The following is a 19,680-nucleotide window of genomic DNA, read 5'->3' as shown; positions in this document are numbered from 1 at the left end:
TTTCCGCGGCGGTTCCGCCGTTTTCTTTTCTTTTCGTCCCGTGCTGCAGCTCCCGTCCGAGCTGTGAACTCCGCCGAGGAAGAGCCTTCCCCGGCAAACCGCGGCGTTCGCCTGCGCCTCCCGGGGGCCTGATTTTATCGGGGTGAAACGCCCTGTCAGCCGTGCTCACGCACAAACGTTAAGTGTCCCCAGACTTGAGCTGTTTACACCAAACTGCCTTTTTTTCTCTCTGCTACAGCTTGTATCGCATCAACTGCTCGCTCTCCTATAAAACGTCCTCAGATAACCTGACGCCAGTCAGGGCTCTTAGCACACCCTATACAGATCTAAAGGTGCTCTTCGCCTCTTGGCCACCGACTCTGCCAGCCGGGCAGTCACTTTCTCTAGGATACGTGGGTGAAGCCTAGCACAGGGTTGCAGCAGCACTCATCTGGGTTGGAGAAAACTGCTAGGAGTGGTGTTATCTAATAACTGAGCTGGTGAAGGAGATAGAGCCTGTTTGGTCAGGTGTAAATCGTATATATACAGCTTTCTGCAGCCACTTTATCCAAAGAGGTCATACCAGTACCAGGCAGTATTTAAGTCCTCCTTCTCACCTTGCACTGCCTCAAGATACAAAGAGGAAAAACAGGTGATTGTGAGCAACCTCGTCCTTTCCTTCTCCTTCCCCTTCTCTTTCCACCAGCCTTCTGAGCTCTGACATGAACTGATTTTACACAGTACAACCAATCTTGGGGAGCTTCCAGGATACAAGGTGATTTGTCTAAGTTGCGTCCGTGTGACCTGAGCCGTTCTTGTAATGGAGATATCTGGAAATTGTACGAGAAACAGCTCATTACTGTTGTTACTAAGCCCTCTGACACAGAGCTCCTAACCCCTTTTCTGTTAAGCCCTACCTACTCTTCCCTTCTGAAGTTCTGTATCTCGTGTGCTGTTTGCACTTTTAAAGACAAAGCCTGTTTTGTTCACTTAAAAGACAGCTTTATTTTCTCCCATCATCCATGCTTAGTAAGATGTATACCTGACCGGTTGTACAAACAGACAGCATTGGTCTGCCTGGTCAAGTGATTCACAGATTTACAAATCGTATTTTATGGTACAATAACTAAAATGCAGAAGTGCAGAAAAACATGTAAATAGATCTTATTTAGCAACAGCTATAGGTGCAGTTATAGTATATAGCTGGATCCAAACATGCCAGTATTAACAAACTACCCCCAACTACATTCACGTATTAACAAGAGCACGGAGCGTGTGCATGTAAAAACCTTTTTGCTACTAAAGCCATTAAGAGCAGCCCAGAGAATTTGAGAAATCAGACATACTACAGACAGACCCCCTGGCACCTGGCTATTCCTCAGCTGCTAACAGCTCTGTGCCACTTCACTCACCAGCCTGAGGATGCTGGACACGTGCCCCTTTCTCCCTCCAGCCTACCATTTCTTTTGTACATGGCAAAGGGCCTGCAAAACTACTTGGCACCTTACTGCACTTGTTATATTAATCTTCATGGTGCATTTTTAAAATTTACTGGGAGAAACATTTAAAACAGACTTATATGTTTGCTTCTTTTTCAAGCATACATCTTTTTCAGCAGGTACGTGTTCTAGTAACTATTAAAAAGGCTAAAGTGACTTCTTAAGCATGAGTACACAATTTTCACTAATTTTGATAAAAATTATTTTATAATTATAGCAGTAGATAGCCTTACTTTTTTCATCTCCTTTTGATCTGGATTGCTTATACTGAGTCTGTGCTTTGTCCTTGAAGGTGTAGAGTGGAAAGTACTGTGAGAAGAAACAAGGGAAGGAATTCACTCCTGTTCTCCTCCCTTCTACCCTGGTCACTGCTGAACAGAAAGGTATCAACCGTTACATTTTCTGTCACATACAAATACTGCAATGGGGCAAAATTAAATCCTGGGAAGACTGAGCTTCTGTTCTATGAGACATTATCATGCACAGTAGCTGGCACTCATTATAGAAAATAAACTTTCAAAGCTTTGTCCCAGTTATGTTCTGCCCCCAATCATAAGAGACGCCTGGAGCCTTTTGCAGCTTAAGCCTCCTTCCTACCCACACATCAGTGGAACAGGGACACCAGCAACAAACAAGCCCTGGAAATAGGCTTCTGTGGAGCAGAAACAGCCGGCTGTTTCTTCCCTTAATGATGACTTGCATGCTAAACCAGAGTCAGCTATGCTGTCAAGACTACAAGAAATGGCTAAATCTTGCACACAGGCCACTTAGAAGGAACTTTACAATGAAAGTCTCCCTTAGCCCTGCTCAGCAAGCTGTCCAAACTGTGTCAGATTAAAACAGCATTGGAGCAAGACCAAAAAACCCCACCAACTTAAATACAGAAGAGCAAGAACCACCAGAGTAGGTTAATGGGACTTGGGAAGTAGTACCATCTTCTTCCTAACTCGATACATAGGTTCAGGAGTTACAACTGAGAACCCCTTCTCCACCTGATGACTGACGAGAGTGCTTCTCAGTTGCCAAGTTTGCTCAGTTCATTAGTAACTACAGGTAAAGCTGCACAGAAATATGTATTTGAAGACCTGAGGATTATCTTGTTACTATTGCAATAGCAAGGCTGAAATAAGATAGAAACGATTCACAGTATTTCATCGGCGACAACAAGAGTGTATGTCCTTCTCTGCATTCTTATACAGGGACAATGCAGTTCTCAAAAATCTTACCAAGAAAATGCTGCATGTTAGTGAATCAAAACAAATTTGAAAAATTAAGATTTATTTTTCAGACCTTACCAATAAATACTTACCCTTGAAAGCATCAAACACATGGTTTTCCAGGGACTCTGACTAAACAGCATTCAGAGAGCAATGTACACTCTTTAAATGTGAAAATTTGGGGACAAAGGTGACAGAAAAGCTAACTGGAATACACACTATCTTCAGTCATGGTTCAGAATACTATTGCAAAGTTCTACACAGGCTAGTTAGGTAGGCTGAATCACTTACAATCTTTTCTTCATGTCTAACTTCTAAAGGAAGATAGTTAAAAATCTTTTAATTAATGTGTTTTCAAATATTGTTTAGCAAGCCCATGGAGTCATCTTAAGTTAGATGCTGTACAAAAGTTAGCCCTCTACAAAAAGATAGGGTATAGTTTAAAAAAAAAACAAATTTCAAAAATGAAAATTACTTTTATTTTTCACTTTGATATCCATGATTAAGACTACAGATGCTCAACAAGATAAACATGACAGTTATACAAAACATATGTAAATATTTACAGACTTAACTGTACAAAATAATTTAAAGTTTACAAAAGTTTCATGCAATCTCTGTTGACTGACACAGTCTAGGTAATCTCCTTGGAGAAGCATAAAAGATCTCTGAATTTACTTCTTTAATGAGTCAAAAAAAGGATGTTGCAAGGCTTCATCAAGAGTAATTCTTTTGGCTGGATCATACTCCAACATTCTGCGGACAAGGTCAAACAGACTTTGATGATCTGTGTCTTGGCAATGCATGAATTCCTGGTGTGGGAGAAGGGGGGGGGGAGTAATTTAGAGAGATCTTTCACAACTGCAAATTTAACTGAGAATAATAATGAAAATGTCCTCCCCTACCTTTAAAGGCTTACAGCGTCTTCTAACATAACGACCTGCAGAACTGTGCTCATCCCAGTCCAACTGGTCATGATGAAAATAGTGCTTTCTGCATGACAACAAAAACAACAAAAATTAATAGTGTCGTATTTGTACTGGGTGGGTATTTTTTTTTAAGACTTTGGGAAGCATCGTAGAAGTATTCTTGAATATTCCTCTGCATGTGAGATCTAACTTTTCTTTTGCTAACTTACATTAAATCTTGCATTCTGCAGATTTGGGGCATTTGGGTTGGGGGTTAGGAAACAATGCTGTGCTGACTGCTTCTCCTTACATTGGAAATGGGAAACTTTTCTCTTCCTCAAAGACGATACATGCAGCAAATAGATCACTGCAGCCCATGTGTGGGGGATGTGAAGGAATGGTGGAAGGGACTGGGAGCTGTACTAGTAAGAGCAGGGCCCTCTTCTTCCACTCACTAAAAATCTTCTGATGAAAATAGGTTGTTTATTCTGTTCTGCAGTTTACAGAAGAAAAGATATCTACTGCTGCTCTGGCGACCACACAGACGCAGCTTTACATGAGCATGTTCATATTCAATTACTGTTCATGAAGCTGATTTTTGGCTGCTGGTAACTCAAACTAAAACCAGAGACAGAAGACTCTGACTATTTCATTCAGCTAAATCTGAACACAGAATTTCTTGCAACAGACTAATAGTAACTGCAAAGCCTAGAAGCCCATTTTTGCTGACTTTTAGCAGCTCACAGTGAACAACAGAAACTTTAAAGTTCCTCAAATCACTCTTTTATAATAGAAAAAAATTAGGCAATTACTCTTTCTGTAATGGCTTACCTGGATTTCTTGATCATGTGAGTTGGCAGAGGCCCAAGTATTCTTTCCATCATTGCCAAATGTTCTTTACTATCATGCGTCTGTTGGGAAAAAATGCAATGCCCTTGTCACATTTTTCTACTCTCAGACACTTGGTAACAACCCTATCCACAAATGAGATGTTCTCCAGATCATCAGTGTCATTATACATTACTACATTAGATTATTAAAAACAGACTACCCAATGCAGCTTGTTATATTATACCTGTATGGTTAAGATGGCCCCTGCAAAACAGAGTTTATAAACCAAGTTTTACTCACGCGTATTTTATTATTGTAATTTGAGAAACATCTTCAAACTCTGGATAGGCTTCATTGTTCAAAAAGCTAAAGCAGATGATTGAGTAGTCTGAAGTAGATGTGTAAGATTTTTCACGTATGAATGCTGTCTACAACCTCTTCTATATAATACTTAAAGCCCTCTAAAATAACGCCCTTTGCACCAACAGTTAAGTAGATGTCATTTAAGAAGTCTGTAACAAAAAGGTTCAATTCAGCTTCACGTACATACCTGAAATACTGTAAATCCCAAGTAATACTCAATTAGAATACAACCAATACTCCAAACATCACAAGGTTGCGACCATCCCAGTGCTGCAAAACATGCAAAGTGTACGTTTTACTTTTAATACATTCTGAACACAAGTAATCCAGAAATGATATGCCATGTTTCCATCCATTAACTGATGCAGCTTTTCCCTGATTGCCTCTCCCCAAGGCTTGAAAAATGTAAGGGAATGTATTTAGACTTTTGTTTTTAAAATACTACTTTTATTATAAAGTACAGAGAAAAAGTTGGTTTACTCTCAAAAAATTTATCATCATCTGTGGGAGACAGTAACTGAGAAATTGGAATCATGTGCATCTACTCCAGTTCATGAAACAGGAAGACATTTCAATGAATTGTAATCAACTGTCAGAACGTTTTAAAGGCATTACTCACCTAAAATAACCTCAGGAGCTCTATAATGTCTTGTAGACACTAATGTGCTGTGATGTTCATCATCAAAAGTTGCACTTCCAAAATCAACAACTTTGATATCTGTGTTTTTTAAAGTGCGTTCATCTCGCTTCTTTAAGAGAGAATTCAAAGGTTCTTTGTTAATATTTTTTTTAAAATCATGCTCAGGTAAAAGCTATTCATCACATTATCAATTTAAAATATCTTCAAAATACCAGTTGACATAGTCATGCTACAAATCAAATCCACATTAAAAAAATCCCACGCATTCCCATTATCAACTCCTATTCAGTTCATTCCCCAAGAATAAAAAGGAGGCGCTGACAATAAGGCAATTTAATCTGAATATTTAGAAATAGCTGAATACCTAAAGACTTTGCCTACAGTATCAGAACTCCTTTTCTCTTTTGTTAACCTTAATATTAGCTGAACTTCAGAATTAGCTATCTCTGCCTACATTTTGACTATTCATTGGTATGTACAATCGTTTATGCCATTTTAGTTCTAGAATAAAAATCTTATGCATCAGCTGAAGGCAGTAAAGTCAATACTGCTCTTCTGTTTCTAGGAAGTTTTTATACTTTGGAAAAAAGGGCAGCAATATAAAAATAAATCTTTTCTTCTCCTAGCGCTGTAAGTGATTTGTGGAGATAAGTACTCATCCTAACACTGTTTCTAGGGTTTTCTCAGATTTCAAAAGATGCTGCTCAAGAATGTCCTATTCTGGGCCTGTGCCCATTACAACACTGCCCAGCAGTCAACATTATGCACTGATGACAAACAGAAAGCTTAGCAAGGCCACTCATCTTTGCCACCAAGCAAAAAACTGCCCAACTGACAAGTCCTTCAGACTTCCTTAGAAACAGGGTAATTACATATGAAGCAAGATCTGACATCCTTCCCAAAACAAGAAGATGCTTTTAAGAAAGGGACTGAAAGAGCTTCTTTAATAACAGGAAAAAAAAAAAAAAAGATGGTTAAATTCAAAGCTGTTAACACAAAGTCCCCTAAGAATGCTGAATTTCATTAAACAGGCCTTAGCTGTTATCAGATGAAACACTTCAGTTTGAATCAGAGCAACATTACCAGCTTAGCAGAAAACTGGTGCATCTCAAAGAGCACAAAGGATCTTACAAAAAAAAAAAAAAAAAAAGCCCATTTATCATTTGACCTTTCACACATGGCAAGTTTTTAAGTTCAAATGAAGACAAGAAAAAAGTCCAATGAGGGTTGGAAAGAAAAATGCAAACTTACCATTTTAGCATTGTATTTCACTATGTAATCAGACTCCACAAACAAGATATTTTCAGGCTTTAAATCTGTATGAGTTAGTTTATTATGGTGTAAAACTACAAGGAAAAAAACAGCAATTCATGAATAATTGACGAATTTCCTTAAAAAAAACCATGCTTGATAAAAGTACTGAAGTTTACTTACAATTTATAGACTGGCAAATTTGATAAGCCATATTTCTGATGTCATTAATATGAAATGGCAGAAAGCTGTTCTCCTTAATAAAATCGTAAGTACTAAGTCCCAGCAGCTCAAAAACAATGCAAACATGGCCATGATGATCAAACCACTCCAGCATCTGGACACAGCGGCTTAAAAATAAATAGTACATATAAATACATGAAAACTCAACCCATAATTATCTTTTGTCAAAACCTTAATATGTTGACTGTTCTACTTTTATACTTACAAAGCACTGCTTGGATCCATGGTGTTTAAGTGTTCCAATACTTGTATTTCTGAACGGGCTGCTTCCCGGTATCTACCAACATTTTTCACAATTTTAACTGCTACATGCATTCCTCTCCTTTAAAATAAAGTAAAGGACCACAGGCTATATCATTTTGTTGTCAAATATGTACAATCCTGAAGTATCCTGATTTTAATAAAAAGGATACAACAACAAAAAAAGATAGTATAGAACTACAAGTTTTACTTAGGGAATTTGACTTAATCTAATTTCAAAGGAAGGATCAGCATTATATGTTTTTGTTTTGTTTTTTTAATTCTGGTTAAGATTGAATTCTTATCATATATTTTATGTTAACTATCTCTAAAATAGTCTTCTTATCTAGAAAAGAAAAAGCATCAGGAATCCATCCGCACCATGATTCCAAAAATTTATCAAAGTTCTCATTCAAGAAAAGTACTGCAAAAATTGACAACTTTTCTGCAACTTGCTGACTTTGGCTCTTATTTCTCCAATGGAATCCATGAAGTAAGTAATTTCAGAAGTTTAGAGTTTGAGTGTTTCATAAAAGTAAAAACTAACAAAGCTGTACTTAGTATGTTTTATAACATACAGGGTGCAAGGAAATGAAACTTGAAATAGAACTGCTACACCAAACATGCCATCACATTAAAATCATCACTCCATCAAAAAGGCGTAACTGGATTACCATGCATTCAGAAAAGGTTGAAAAGGAAGTCTGATTCTGGAGACTAAGGAAAGGAATTTACAGTTCCAAGCAGCTGCTTGGACAAAGAACCAAGATCATTTTCTCAATATCTCATTGCACCATCTTCTACAAGTCAGTCTCTTAATTCAATTCTGTATTCTTTACATACTTTCAAATTCTCCAGTTACAGCAACAGTAGTTACAGAAACAACAGAAAAAGTGGACTGGTATAGCAGGAAGGACACATAGTTCTCCTCCTTTGTATAAAGGCAGATGAAATCTATTTGTTAATTACTAGTTTGTGTCATGTCGATATATGGCTCGTATAGAAAAAAAATATTATTTATAAAATAGTTTATTTTTGAAATAAACTTTTTAGGTAAACATTTCCCAAGCAAATGTGGCTGCAGGAAGTTTACTCCATTAAGGACAGATTCTTAAACTCAGAGAAAAAAACAAAGTAAAAAAGTTTCTCTATATAGCATCTTGTATAAAACCAGAACTATGCGAGGGCCTTTCACAAAGCAACAGAAGAAACAAAAAGTATTTTAAATATTTAAAGATATGACTGAAGAACCTTAAAAAAGATCAAGGAGTCTCGCAAAAAGATGTGCTATCTGAAACTCCTTAAAAATACTCATCTAGAAATTAGCTTACAAGACAGCTCTCATAGTTAAAAAACACTTCTTTCTTAAATATACTTTAACACTTAATTAGACCCCAACTTACTATCAAAGTCTTTTTATTTATTGAGAAATTAAAGCCCAGTGTATTTTGTCATGACATGTATTTAAAAAGGTAATTGATACTTACATATCATGATCTATGCACTCTACTACTTTTCCAAAAGCTCCTTCTCCTAAAGTTGCAACAATTTCATCTAAAAAGAACACACACAAGTCAGAATTATATAACTACTCGAACAAGAATAAGTAATATTAATGTAGATCTTAAAATGTGCCATTACAAAAACATAATTACTTTAAATCTCAGCATTTGAATGTGTTATTTTATTGGACAGGTGTCATGAAAACAGTTAGCTACAAAACTATCTCTTGTTCTAATCTCAAGACTCAAGTTCATTTACTACTTGGAACTTTTTCTGAACACAGTATTTAAATTCTACAGAAAAGAAGATATGCAAAAAAACAAAAAGCACAAAAAAACAAAACAAAAAGAGCAATGAAGATTTCTTTAGCCCCCCTCCTCTGACATACTATTCTAAACAGATTTTTTGCTGAAAAGTTTTTAAAAAGTGTTGAAAAATGTTCTATACATCTTGCTCTTAGAACGTCTCCACTTTCACAGATCAGGTGACCCTCCTCATCATCCTCTACACTCCTGGATCTTTTCCTTCGGTGACTCTTCTGGAATCGGCACCAAGATCGTCCAGCCAATCAATATATCAGAGTGAATTCAGGGCAGAATACGCAATTCATTCAGCGGGGAGATATTCAGGCATTCAGTTACGCACCAGGCCACGAACAGTTGGCAGGAGCAATTTCAAATTCAGTCCCCAGAAATTCACAGGGCACAGTTTATGTTACAGAAGAAAAACATGGCAAGGAACAGATTTTCAGATAAATACTTAAAGTGATAAAGCAACAGAAAAAAACAACACAATTTTGTCTCTCAAACAGTGGCTTAATTGAAGATTTAGATTAAGACTGCAAAGTCACTACCTCTAATACTTTGCTATCAAATAGCAAAAAACACTATATCTAAGCTTACAGTCAGGTGAAATGCTTATATTTTAAAAATATATACTTTTGTCATCTAAATATAAAAAATTATCAAGCAATTTTACTTTCTTCATGTTTAGAGAAACAAGACAAGAAAAATTACTCTAAAGTCCTTGATCTGCAATGTATAATCTAATAAAACATTCTGTTTCTATTGCAGAAAAGGTGACATAAAACACCTAGAGCTGAAGATGCATCAGTGGGCATGAAGCCAATAATGAAAAATTCAGACAGCATGCCTTGAAAGAAGGCAGACAGCAAGCTTATCCCATCTTTAGTAAGACATTAGCTGCCATTAGTGAGGCACATGACTTAAAAGCTGGAATCAGGTGTAGAACTGTGCAGCTTGTTCTTATCAATTTACAGACATGCATGTTTCATACTGCCAATTAAGTACACATTAAAAAGGCACATTACTTCAATTATTTTTTAGTAACAGGATGGATGGCATCTCACAGTCTACCTGAAAAACAGACATTTCACTATGCTGTAAAACTAAAGTGATAACTGCATTGCAAAACAGTTGCCTGTCTTCATTTTCAAAATATATCATTCAGGAGAATGACAGTGATACTACTATTGGCCACCAACATTACCAGGGTACCAATTAGCACTGACGATAATCCCCCCAACACTGATCCAGAGTCTCAACTAAGAACATACTCATATGCTCACAACTGGATTCAACTACGAATCCTTTATTAATACAACAAGTTTCCCCAAAGTACTGTGAATAGGACTTGAAGTTCTAACACTCACTTAAGAAGCCTATTACCACTAATTCATTAATAATAAAGTTAAAAATTACTCGTACCGAATGCGATTGGTGACTGGAGCAATGATGTCTCTTATGCTTCCTTTTATGACTACTTTTCCTGCTCCGACCAGAGGATTTGCTATAGTGATGATGGTGACTCCTTTCATAGTCTCTGTGATAATGCCTGTGGTCATATACTTCACAGAAGTCATTTCTGTATTCCTCAACATATCTCCGGTCATGATGGTCTCTTTCATTTATGGCTCTATCGTCCAAATAATGACTGCAAATATATTTTAAGTGAATGTTCTCCACTTTCAAAACTTGAGGTTCCAACAAGATAAGTGACTCAAGCTGAGTTACTGAGTTATATAGTATCTGTCTTTACATCAAGAATGGTTTATAACTGACTCCCTCCCCAAAAGGAGTTTTTCATGTTATTTTATTAGGAAACTAATGAGATTGACAGTCTCAAATACATAGCCATCCACAGGAACAATACATAATCCATCCAGTTTGCACAATAAATAGAAATCCAGATTTGAAAAGGAGAAATACTTCCTAGAACATACTTAACAAGTCAATCACAATTTCTAAGTTAATCACAGGATAAAGTGCTCTCAATAGAGCAATAATCCTCTCCTATGCTTTCAAAGCCCACAGTATTAACAAACAAACAAAAAAAATCCCAGCAACATCTGAAGAGTCTGAGAGAAGTTAACACTGTTTTTAGTGCTCTGCATTAAACACAGTATTAAAAAAAAAAAAAAAAAAAAAAAAAAAAAAAAAAAAAAAAACAGAGACAGCATCTGAATCAAGGATCTTCTGCCCAGGGAAAAAAAAAAAACAAAGAAGAAGGAAAAAAAAAGAGAAAGCTGCAGAGGCAAAATGCCCCCATATTGCTGTACACCTACCCTGTCCAGCATTTTATAAGCATGAATATGAACTCTTAAAAGAATTCCACAGGATCCTCTTCTCAAGGGAAAAACATAGAAAAACACATCCTTCCAGCGAAAGCAGTATAGGAGAAAAAGCAAATCATCTCCAAATTAATAAAAGAAATCTAATTCGTACTTACCCTATACCATACATACCCCATACCACGGTATACCATACCATATATTCACACCAGTGTGTAACTGACAACAATGACAACACTTATAGTTTCTATTAGCGCATTTGAATTTAATGGTTTACATACTGTGCCAACAAAACCAACTCTCTCTTGGGTGTGTCTTAAGTGAGCAAAATCCCAAGGAATTACCAAGTTTAGGCACTTAAAAACTTTTTTCTGAAAATGTATTTCTTTTAGACATAATTAGATGTATTAGTGCTACTCAATCCAGAGTCTTATACCTTTCTGAAAAGTGATGTGGCTTATAGTGTTTGCTTTCTTGTCCACTGCTGTGGGACCTTTTCCTGCGTTTATGGCTGCTACTGTGCTTTCTCTGATCCCAGCTCTTTCTATCATCCCATTCAGGACAATGAGTTCGTTTAGAATGCCGCATCTGTCATTAAAACACAAAAAGAGAAAAGAAAAAAAAGAGAGAGAGAGAAAGAGACAAAAGCATTACACCACACTTGTAACTTTGTATTTGTACAAAGTAGTTGTATTGTAGTTTGTGCTTGTATTGTAATTTGATTAAATATAACAAAACTAAAAGAATGCCTTCCTGAAATAGTTTTTTTCTCCTGCTTCCCCCTCTATTATTTTGGTCTTGAACAGCTAGCCACAGCTTTTTCATCCTAACACAGTAACATTTTAATCTTGATTCGCATTTTGTAACATAGGCTAACTCATCTTCACTTAATAGCTTCCAACATGTAATTAAAGTCTATTTTAAATATATTTAAGTGACTAATCAGATTTCAACAAAAAACTAATAGAGAGAGACCTTAACCTTCAAACATTACCTCCAACAGAATCTAAAGATTTAGTTCTTCACACTACATCACACATAAATTACTATACAAGTCATATATCCTCAATCAGCCTAAAACTTAAGTTTGTTTAACAAATTACTGTTAAACAGCAGGATCTTTTTAAAATTATGTCAACGATCACAAAATGAACTCTGATAAAATAACACACAGCTTCACAATACAATGAGCCAACTTGCAAATTTTGAACCCTACCAGCATGCAAATATCTGAGTATTTTACAATTCAGCTGATTTGCCAGAAACAAAACCCACCAGCTTCTGTTGCTGGATGTTATATTCAGGAATTCTGAGTTCAAACGGGTACATGCATAACTGAAAAACAAGGAAAGTAAAGCACAGCTGTAAAATTAAGAGCAGTTCAAAATCCATCATACACTTTTCTTTAATAAAGTTATTTAAAAATAAGCTTACATATCTATTTCAGTATATTGTTTCTGAAGAATGAGCCAAAGATAGATAAGACAAAGTTTTCACAGTAATCACTTGCATCAAGAAGCAAAGTTTAGGAGCAGACAGCACTCGGACTTAGTGGTATTTCAGCCTGTAAATTGACACAGAACAGCGTTGCCTGCCTCTACACCAGCTGGAGCTTTACAACAAAAACCTTATTTATCATGTATTACTAATAAATGAAAATGCTGATAGATCTAAGGATAAACAAAAATGCCCAAAGGATCAAAAGAAAGAACAGTCAACATTCATTTACATGACCTCATTTCTTATCTTCTTTTTCCCCAACTCCAAAGTCATTTTTCTCTATTTTCAACCTAGGTAACTCAGAGTATAAAACACACTCAGTTTTCAGCCACTCCTCTTTTCAGATGTTTTTTGGCTTTTTTTTTTTGGGGGGGGGGGGGCTATTCAGCTATAAGTGAATTGAGGATTTTAATTATGACTTTATTTTCTCCTTGTCTGGCTACACAGCAGACTGCGATTAGGCTATAGTGAACAGATACCTAAATAAATCCACCACTGAAATGTCGCGGGGGGGTACACTTGACACAGAAAACTTGAGCAAGGCTTAACTCTGTCCCTAAAGGAGTCAATTAAAAGCAAACAAGCAGATTATTGCCAGACTCGGTCTTTGCAAGGCCCAAATTGACCACAAACCATTTTACAGTAGAAGATACCTTAAAATTTTTGACTGCTACGCACGTCCTTTAAATTCATGCGCTGAAGCACTTCAGCTCCACTTACATAACTGACAGCTGACACAAACATATGCATTCCTATAGAGCGTGGGGTCCTAACCCCTATCACAGGTCGTTTTCACTCCCACATTCTGCCACAAGGATTCTCAAGTGGAGAACAAGGGCCTCTCCTAAAGGATCCGTATACAGAATGCCTGCGGAAGACCATAAATGTCTTGCCATGAGCCGCCTACACGGCAATTTCTAGATCTTCTCGAAAACTTGGCAGGCCGTACGACTCAGAGGAGGCCAAAGGCCACTATTCAGGCCATATGGCCAAAGTCCGCGGGGCTGTTCCACCCCAACCTGAGCGTTTAGGGGGCAGATGGGCAGGAGCGGGTCTTACAAAAACACATCCGCTGCCCCAATCCAGGGCCGCGAAGCCCCCTTCCCTGCCGGTTTTCCCTGCGGGTGGCCTCAGGAGCCAGCAGCGGGGAAGGCCTCGGTTTCGTCGCCCCTTGGGCAGGCGACCAGACAACTCCGCGCAGACCGGGCTCAATAACCGAGCTGCGCGGCCTCCACCCTCGAGAGTGCCTACCGCCCACCAGGCCCCAGCTCGGCCCGCCCGGCGCCCACGGGCGGCTCCCCAGTGGCCCTCCCCGCCACAGGAAAGCCTCTCCGCGGCATGCTGTAGTGAAGACCCCTCCTCCCACTCTACCTCCGCAATCAACCCCTCACACAGGGCTTTTCTCTCCGTCCGGGCCGCGGAGGCGGCTCCGGCAGCCTCAGCTTTGTTCCCCCTCAGCTTCTTCCTCTGCTTCAGCCCCCCCCCCCGAAAAGGAAGAAAGAGGAGGGTAAAAAGAAAAGAAGAAAAGAGCCCAAGGAGGAAGACCGCCTCTGTCACTTACAGCTGAGAAAAAAGGCGAGCGAGCCGTGTCCGCCCTGCGCACACAAACAAAATGGCGGCCACTACTCAGCGCCGAGGAACTGCTTCCTCCCTCCCTCCCTCTCCCGGCCGTCGTGCGGAGTGACGTCACACGCACGGCGCGGCCGCCGGGAAGGGGGCGGGGGAGGGGGCGCGGCCGGGGACCGCCCCCAAGCGGCGGTTGGCAGGGGCGGGGCGGGGGAGGCGGGAAAGAGAGGAAGATCCCGCCGGCGCTGAGAGGGGAAAGCCGGAGCCCCGCCCCCTGGGGGAGGGGCGGGGAGTCCTCCAGCCCCGCCCCCTCCGGCAGAGCGGGAAAGCCGCCGCGGTTGGAGGGGGAGGCGCTGCGCAATGGCGCCGCCTGCCGCGGCGCGGCGGTCACCGCAGCCGCTCCGGCTCCGGTCCCCGCAGGCCTCGCGCGGGTCGCCCGCCTCGGCGGGAGCCTCCCGCGGGTCCCCCACCACCCCCGGGGGGGGGGGGGCGAGGCTCTTCGAAGGAGCGGCCCTGTGAGCCTGCCCCTCCCGCAGCGGGTCCTGGGCTGAGCGCGGGGGGCCGCGGCCCGGCCGCACGCCTGCCCCTGCCGCCAGCGCCAGTGTTGGCGGTGGCACCGTCAATTAATTCCTCCTAATAAACTCGCCAAACGCTGCGTTTAAGCCATTTGGGGTCCGGGTTGATTGATGCCACTATTAAGCCAGGCTTCATGCTCGCACTTAAGAGTAGCTAACAGATAAGGCCCGGGGGAGTCTTTCCGCCGCGGTGCTAACGCTCTGTGGCGAAACCTAATAACATCGATTTTCCACCCAAGCCGGCGAGTCGCAACCACCCCATCCATCCTCCCCGAGCAATTGATCCGGCCGCTGCAAAGGGGCTACGCGCGATCCTGACTGAAAGCGCGTCGGTGTTGCTGCGCCTCGGGGACCGGCGGCCGGGCGCCGCCCGACGCCTCGCAGCGGGGCCGTGCGCCGAACCGAGGGCCGGCCGGGCCTGCCCTGTACCAGCGATGCCGTTTCTAACTGATACCCCGGGCGTTTCCTGCAGCGAGTCGCGTTCAAACGTGCCTCCAACACGGACAAATCATTGCTTGCTGGGGGAAAGGCAAAACCTTGGTGCCACAGGCCTGCATTAACGCAGTTCTGTACGGTGGAGAAATGCTGTTACTAACTCCTCTAGGCATTTAACCGCTGAATTTAGTGAGTTCAAATAGCTTTTCTTTTAAACCCCCCAAAAAAGGTGAAGGGAAACTGCAACTGAAATGCAGTCTTCAAATCTGTTAACCCCCAGTGTCGTAACTGAGGAAGCTAACAAACCTCTGAAGAGCCGCAGATAAATTGAAAATACCCTAACTCAGGGCCTCTTTCCCAGAATAATTTTTTAAAAATTACCTCTGATATGGCAAGATTTGGCAATGGAAGTAGAAGCCAGATTATCTAAGGTGTAGTCTGTTTTTTACAGAACAAGTGGTGGTTTTTCACCACTTCCCTCAGTCCCTCAAAGTATTAGCAAGCAGTACCTTTTTTTTTTTAAAAAAAAAAGGGACATACATTTTGTGGGTTTAAAATTTTCAGTCAAATTTGTTGGCCAGTAGGTTTAAGATAAGCATTTAAATCTGCATTGCACTAGAGCGAAAATCCTGTTTCTCTTCCTGTTTTTTATTTTTAAGAAGAGAAACAGCCAGTGCAGAGTGTTGGCAGCTGTTTGTTGCAACATACTTTAAAAAAATTTTTTTTGCCTCATGGTCTTTGACACAGACCAAAGCTGTCAATGCAAATACGGCATTGATTCCAGTGGTTTACTATTTTCTCTTTCAGCATGGAAATGACTGGTTATTATTTGTAAAGATTGCAGTAACATCTGCAATGTGTTAAGAGTTTTCCCACAGTTCAGTGTCAGAGCCCCTGCAGGAGGAATTTTCTTGGAACTCAAGCAGAAAAGAAAGATAAAGAGGGATAAAATGATATGAACAGAAGGAGTGAGCATGTGCATGCATATGTAAACTGCTGCTGAAGACAATATGAAAAAATAGCTGTAACTTGAAGCAGGAAAATTTTGACGCCAGGGTCTCTTGGGTCTCTCAAGTCTGCTCCCAGGAAGAAGGATCTTCAGACTGGGATAGAAGGGGTGGAAATAACTATAATGCAATGTGTGTAAGCTAGCAAAGATCATTTTTGGTCAGAGGTTTTCATCTGAATGGCAACGGAAAGAGGAACAAATCTATCTGAAATTAAGAATAATTAGCTGTTCATTTTGAACCTCTTCGAAAAAAGAGGAGTGGTATATAGAGGTTTTAAATTCTTCACGTTAGACATACCTATCTTACAGAAAGTATCCTGTTACAGAAAAATTAGAAAGCCAAGTTTCAAATATTGCCCGATGTGCGCTGAATAGAATCCAGTGCTTTCGAAATACCTCTATAGACACTAAAAAGAATAGCAGTATTAAAAGCAGTTAATTTCCTGTTCTGTTCAGAAGGTGGCAGTGGAAACCCAGTAGTAGAGAGCTCTCAGGGCTGCTGGAGTTTAGCTGGTATCTCTGAAAAGGGTAAAATCTGGAGAAATTCACAGGACGTGACTGGGTTACGTAGCAAACAAAGTAACAGCCCCTCTAGAAATGGCTGTTTTTAAGATGGGAATGAACTCACAGTAAAGAATTAAATTAGGGGAATTCTAGTCTTTACAAAACTGGGAAGGAAACTAATTTGAATGTAATTATAGTTATTTCTGTTGTCAATCCTTATGGTATTTACTTTTGTTTATATCAGGTATTTCCTTGTTTAGTAAGACTGTGTAACACCAAATGTTTGCACAGTTGGAGGAGGAGTAATACAAAATCAGAGTCACAGAATCACAGAATGGTTGAGGTTGGAAGTACCCTCTGGAGGTCATCTAGTCCAACCCTCCTGCTGAAGCAGGGTCACCTACAGCATGTTAGATGGGATCACGTCCAGGCGGGTTTTGAATGTCTCCAGAGGAGACTCCACAATGCAATCACATTTTAGACTGCTTTGAAGAAGTAAAGTAGAAGACTTCAAAATTCAGTGCAATTATCCTGGTAGGATACATCTTTGCGTTTATGAAAAGCTAGGTTTAAAACCTTTGCTTCAGAGTGCAATTTTGTATGGTTCCTCTTCTGAGTGCTTTACAACGTTAGGTGATCCATCCTCACAGCAGTTACTCAGGAGGAGTAAAGCTCATGTAGTTTTTCCATTGTTCAGATGCAAAATTTAAAGCAACGCTTGTCTGCCTTGCTCAAAGCCTCAGAAAAGACTCAGCAGCGGAGCCAAAAATTCCTGGCTTTGAGTACTTCCAGTACTGTGCTTGCTTTCTGTTAATTAAAGATACACTGGTTTTGTTTTTTCTTTCCTCTGGTTAGTGTCAGAGGCTGGTTGATTGTAGTTGAGCTTTGCCTTTCTGGATTGCTGCAGTTCCACAGTTTGATGTTTACACTGATGGAGAGAATACACAGATCATTGCAAGGCTCGTGCTCTGCTAGAACTTCAGTTTTGTTCTCTCTCAGCTTGCGGCACAGCAGAGTTTTCTGACGAATGAAATGCTTTAGCCTAATAAAGATCTGGAGGCTTGTCACAGGGAAACCCGAGTGACTTGTAGTAGCCTACGTTTTATGGGAATGCAGCCGGATGACTTAACAGTCCCTTTTGGCAATAGCTCTGACACCATGAATAAGAACACCATACTGGAAAAAAGTAAGTTGCACATTAAAGTTTTGCAGAAACTTTGGAGTCAGTGCTATTACTTACACACACCAAAATTACTCACTTGTTTAAGAGCAGACAGAAGCAGTCTGTGCTGAATAAAAGTAACACTTAGAAAAGCAGTGTAGTACAGGTACCTATGCCTTTTATCAAGGAAACCTAACCACTTATACATATGCCAGAACTTCACCACTGAGTGTCTTTTTTTATTATTTATATTTTAAGCTATCTGAAGCATGGACATCTCTTACTGTACATGCTTACTGAAATGGATCCTGCATCTCAGGCAAAGCCCTCAGATTACTGCAATACAAATAATAAAAGAACAAATTTAAACACTAGTTATACCATACAGTTTTATAGAAAAAGACTAAAAACCTCCAGGTCTGGGTCAGCCTTCTCTCATGAAGAAGCATTGTGTCCGAGACGCCTATTTGAGAAAACATTTTATTATGGGAGCTATTACGAAAACTTGTCCCTCTTTTCCTTGTGATGTACAGTGCAGTGAAATCTCCTGAATGTACAAGGATGAACAGAACAGTAGTAAAGTAGAAACAAGAGGAAGAGCAGAAACCACAGGTAGTTTGGGGTATACATGCATATTCATGAAATGCCCTGTTTAATCAGGGATGTCTTGGTATTTTTAGTGTCAGATAAAACATGAACAAAAAAAAATCCACACTGCTGAATCTTTATTATTATTATTATTATTATTATTATTATTATTATTGGACACTCACATTACAAAATTTAGAAACCATAGACAGTTCAGGCAAACTGTTAAAACACAGTATAAATTAAGGTTTTTTAATATACAAATTCTATACATAAGTAAGTTAGCTCAAACATGACTGACAAAAGGATTTCATAACAATCTTACCACAACTGTATAAAAAGGCATGGGAGTAGGATGGGCACTATAATCATGAATGCAGGTTAAGACATTTTCCACAACAGCTATAAAGCGTTACAATGACCATGCTATTCTTGCAGTGTTTATGTGGGGTACAGTATGCATATTACCATTAACATTTTGCAAGGTCTATGTACAGTCACAAAATCATAATAGCCACTTTCAAGTAACCTTCCTGTTTTCTGCCTGTGCAATTAATAAAGTGTCAATATTTGTTTGAGGACTTCCAATTAAACAAAGCTATATGTTTTAAGTATTATGGATGGTATAGCGACTTCACTTTGTCCTGAAAATGCTATTCATAATATAAAATAACTTAATTTAAAGAAAATGATACAGGAAAAGCACAGCCCCTGATTACTAAGGCTCATGTGATTAGTGTCTACGAGTCTTTAAGTCCGTATTTCTTTTATTTCTCATTTTGACTCATGCTTAAAAATACACTTATAATTCAGTTTCCATTTTTCTAAGCACAGTTGTAAAAAGGAGTTCTACCAGCAGTCATGTAAAACTAAAATTTTGATAATGTTATAGGGTTTATTTTTGGAATGTACATGCTCCCCAGGTGACCTGGGACGTCACTCAAACTCTAGTTCTCTCTCTGAAAATAAGGACAGTGCTACTTACCTATTTTTACTCTATGCTTTTAGGTCTGTGAATAAATGTTTCAGTAATACGTTTTTTGGAGTATGCGTATAAGACAGCTATTACTTTCACAT

At 39.6% G+C, this 19,680-nt stretch overlaps 1 protein-coding gene across 6 annotated transcripts; it reads right to left on the bottom strand.

The window, feature by feature from the left end:
• Nucleotides 1–3,186: 3,186 nt before the first annotated feature.
• Nucleotides 3,187–14,424, bottom strand: CLK4 (CDC like kinase 4). 6 transcript variants are annotated; one of them, XM_062587363.1, is made up of 14 exons: nucleotides 14,326–14,424; nucleotides 12,540–12,599; nucleotides 11,701–11,852; nucleotides 10,402–10,627; nucleotides 9,122–9,212; nucleotides 8,659–8,725; nucleotides 7,137–7,253; nucleotides 6,872–7,038; nucleotides 6,689–6,783; nucleotides 5,417–5,546; nucleotides 4,985–5,067; nucleotides 4,435–4,514; nucleotides 3,601–3,688; nucleotides 3,187–3,507 (listed from the first exon to the last, which is right to left on the bottom strand). In XM_062587363.1, the coding sequence occupies exons 2-14, from the start codon at nucleotides 12,591–12,593 to the stop codon at nucleotides 3,370–3,372; spliced, it is 1,488 nt and encodes a 495-aa protein (XP_062443347.1). In that variant the 5' UTR covers nucleotides 12,594–12,599; nucleotides 14,326–14,424; the 3' UTR covers nucleotides 3,187–3,369. The 6 variants fall into 6 exon arrangements, with proteins under 6 accessions (XP_062443347.1, XP_062443348.1, XP_062443350.1 ...); XM_062587364.1 differs by lacking the exon at nucleotides 12,540–12,599; XM_062587366.1 differs by lacking the exons at nucleotides 9,122–9,212; nucleotides 10,402–10,627; nucleotides 12,540–12,599.
• Nucleotides 14,425–19,680: the final 5,256 nt, after the last annotated feature.

This window comes from Rhea pennata, chromosome 14 (genome assembly GCF_028389875.1).
Source record: "Rhea pennata isolate bPtePen1 chromosome 14, bPtePen1.pri, whole genome shotgun sequence".
In the NCBI taxonomy this organism is placed as follows: domain Eukaryota; kingdom Metazoa; phylum Chordata; class Aves; order Rheiformes; family Rheidae; genus Rhea; species Rhea pennata.
The sequence above is the reverse complement of the archived record's forward strand: the minus strand, read 5'-3'. Positions and strand labels throughout refer to the sequence as shown.